This window comes from Pseudomyrmex gracilis, unplaced genomic scaffold, assembly GCF_002006095.1.
Source record: "Pseudomyrmex gracilis isolate BER0280 unplaced genomic scaffold, ASM200609v1 scaffold_8, whole genome shotgun sequence".
Classification (NCBI taxonomy): Eukaryota; Metazoa; Arthropoda; class Insecta; order Hymenoptera; family Formicidae; genus Pseudomyrmex; species Pseudomyrmex gracilis.
In genome coordinates this window covers 996,586-999,459 of record NW_018020592.1, presented here as the reverse complement: position 1 = coordinate 999,459, position 2,874 = coordinate 996,586, and the positions used below count along the sequence as shown (strand labels likewise).

At 38.8% G+C, this 2,874-nt stretch overlaps 1 protein-coding gene across 1 annotated transcript in view; it reads right to left on the bottom strand.

The window, feature by feature from the left end:
* The window catches only part of LOC109861085 (N-alpha-acetyltransferase 15, NatA auxiliary subunit), a 35,501-nt gene extending 32,627 nt beyond the window's left edge, over positions 1 to 2,874 (bottom strand). The window contains exons 1-8 of the mRNA XM_020440599.1: positions 2,722 to 2,874; positions 2,066 to 2,413; positions 1,800 to 1,934; positions 1,581 to 1,725; positions 1,238 to 1,495; positions 831 to 1,141; positions 430 to 711; positions 123 to 336 (exon numbers count right to left, since the gene is read on the bottom strand). Coding sequence (XP_020296188.1) covers positions 123 to 336; positions 430 to 711; positions 831 to 1,141; positions 1,238 to 1,495; positions 1,581 to 1,725; positions 1,800 to 1,934; positions 2,066 to 2,413; positions 2,722 to 2,778 — 1,750 coding nt within the window. The 5' untranslated portion in view covers positions 2,779 to 2,874. The remainder of the gene's footprint in view (positions 1 to 122; positions 337 to 429; positions 712 to 830; positions 1,142 to 1,237; positions 1,496 to 1,580; positions 1,726 to 1,799; positions 1,935 to 2,065; positions 2,414 to 2,721) is intronic.

The window sequence follows — 2,874 nt, the reverse complement described above, 5'->3', positions numbered from 1 at the left end:
TATATTTTAATTTATAAATTATAGTAGTGTAGACAAAAATAAATAAATACATTATAAAAGTGTATAGAGTGTGTGTAAAACGTGTGTTAGAGAAAAACAAAAATAAATAATAAATCACTCACCAGTGTCGATTTCTTGCGTTTGTGCTGGATCAGGCAATGGATAATCATGCAGTCGCAGATAGACTTCTATTGCACATTTCGCAGCTTTGAAGTAAAACGGATGAGCTCGTAGAACGTCTTCTAGCCTCAGTAGACCGACATAAGATCGTAACGTCATTTTCCTCATGCAGTACGTATGAAAATCGAATTGGTCCTCAATGATTTCCGAAAAATGCTGTAATGCCAAAATAGCGGCATTAATACAACGAATCACATGATTCGCGCGTATATGTTGCGAACACACAGCGTGAACACACATACAACTTACCCTGTCAACTTCGTGGCACTTTTTTAACGCCTCGCCGTATTTCCCAAGACGTTTGTACGCGTTGGCAGCTTCCGTTTGAATCCACATACACTGCATCTCGTTCAAGTTCTCCATCGCCAGAACTCCTTCCCTCGTAAATTTCCCACAGGTTTCCTCCGCCTCCTTGATAAGATTCGCACGGAGCATGTACTTGGCACATTTAGAATTGATATATCGGTCAGCCGTGTCCAATCCCTGCGCCTCATCCAACCACTTGTAAGCTTCTTGAACGTTTCCCGCGTGCTGTATCGACAAACGTACGAGAGCTTTTTTAGGCCACATATATCTCTTACATTGTTTTTTGTAATAAAATTTTGCGTTCGACGATAATGTGCGATAACAATCATTACATAAAATTCTACCTTGTAAATTCGTCCTTTGGTAACAAAAAGTTCTATAAGCGTAGGAGTGTGATCTATGGCAGCGTCAATCTCCATCAACGCCTTTTCTGTTTCGCCGAGATAATCGTAGTGTTGGGCCAAATAGTAATACGTCCACAGCAAAGCTGATGCCGGCTCTCGCGGATTATCCTTTTCCTGATCGCTGAAATGATCGTGAAGTTTTAACGCCTCCTTGTACTGCAGAAGCAGAGACGATATAACTTCAACTTTTTCTTTGTCGGTATACAATGAACGAAGATTCACGAATAACGGTGGTATGCCTTTATGAAGTCCTAAAATAAATACATATAATGTAGTTATTAAATATACATGGTACATCGTGTCAAGTATTTATTAAAGATAAGTAGTTATATATAGAAAAAGATTACCTCTTCGTAAATATCGATCGACCAAGACTTTAAATTCATCTCCTGTTGCGTAATTAAGTTGTAAACGGCGTGGCGCAGACGCCCGTGGAAAAAGTTCCTCGTATCTCTGAAGCATCCTCAGTGTTTCACTCGGCGAGGTGTGTCTTTCAGCTTCCGCTAGCCTAGTGTAATACGTTATATTTTCAGGATTAATATCTAACAGCTCCTTGTAAACTTGTTCAGCTTCCGCATATTGCTTTAATTGAAGTCTTAGTTTACCTGAAAGAAAAATAGATTAAAAAGAAATTTTAATATGAAATTTTAATATTGTATAAACAGTATTATTTTAATTGTCCATATTTACCATAAGTCTCCTTTACAGTAACCTTGTCACAAATTTGATCACTGTATTTGTCTAAATGCTTTAATGCTTGTTCACATTCCCCCGATTCTTGAATGACCATATTCTGATATAACAGTAACTCGCTATGCTCATAATCGTAACATATCTGTACAAATTAATGTAAATGTAATATCATTACACATCTTCTATCAAGTAAAATATTGCTTATAAGTGACGTACCATTGGAGAATTTCGAAAAGTATCTAAAATTTTCAGAGCCATTTCGTAGTCTTGTAACAAATGATATGAAATGGCAAATCCAATCCATGAAGCTCGTTGGGTAGGACGTAACATAAACAATTGGTATCTAGTATCCTAAAAGAAATAATTGATAAACATATATAATGTACACATCTCGCACATGTTACAATAGTAGAATATAATACACAAAAACATATAAGATTATAAGACAAAATATTTGTATCAATTCTAGAAAATAAATTTACCTTATAACCCTCCAGATCCCGCATTTGTATTTGTAGCAATGACAAATCCCTAAGAATTTGTATATTGTCTTTATCCCACCTGAGCGCATTTCTGTAACACTTAATGGCTTCGTCATACTTTTTGTCAGAGCGCTGCAGGAGACCATAAACGTGCCAGCACACATGCGATTGTAGGTCATTTCTGAGGCCACGTCGGACATGATCGTAAGCTTCTTCTTTGCGGCCTAGGCAGTTCAGTGTGAGACCTTTCATCGCCAAGGTCTCTCCATGTTCACTGAACTTTGGGTTTGATAGGATTTGTTTCGCAAACTTCAGCCCATTTTTGTATTGTTTGTGTTCGTAACATCTCTGCAAGAAAGAACATAGCATCATATCGTGAAAATGTGTGTAACAGGGTTAAATGAGAGAGGTTTGGCGAATTCTATTTCTGCGTTTTTCGCGCGAGATCGACGATACCGATTGTCGTGGGATACCGCCGGGCAAGACGGCTTTTCATTCATTAAGTTAAGCGCGGGAGCCGCGTGCCGCGGTCGCCAGTGACTTTTCTCCGTTTTTCCGCGAAGAATGCTTTATCATGAGAGCATGATGAGCGCATTCCAGTATTTGCCGGAGAGTGGGGTATCCAAAACAGAGTATTTTGATCGGCTATTACTCACCAGAATTCGCTTAAACAAGGCATTTTCTTTCGGGGGCAGAGGGTTCGATGAGGGCATTTTTGTATAACTACAAAAATAGTGGGCCTTTTCCACCCGATAAACTTAATTTTCACCACAAAACCTCGTGGCCACAAACGAAGAAGTCGATCTCCG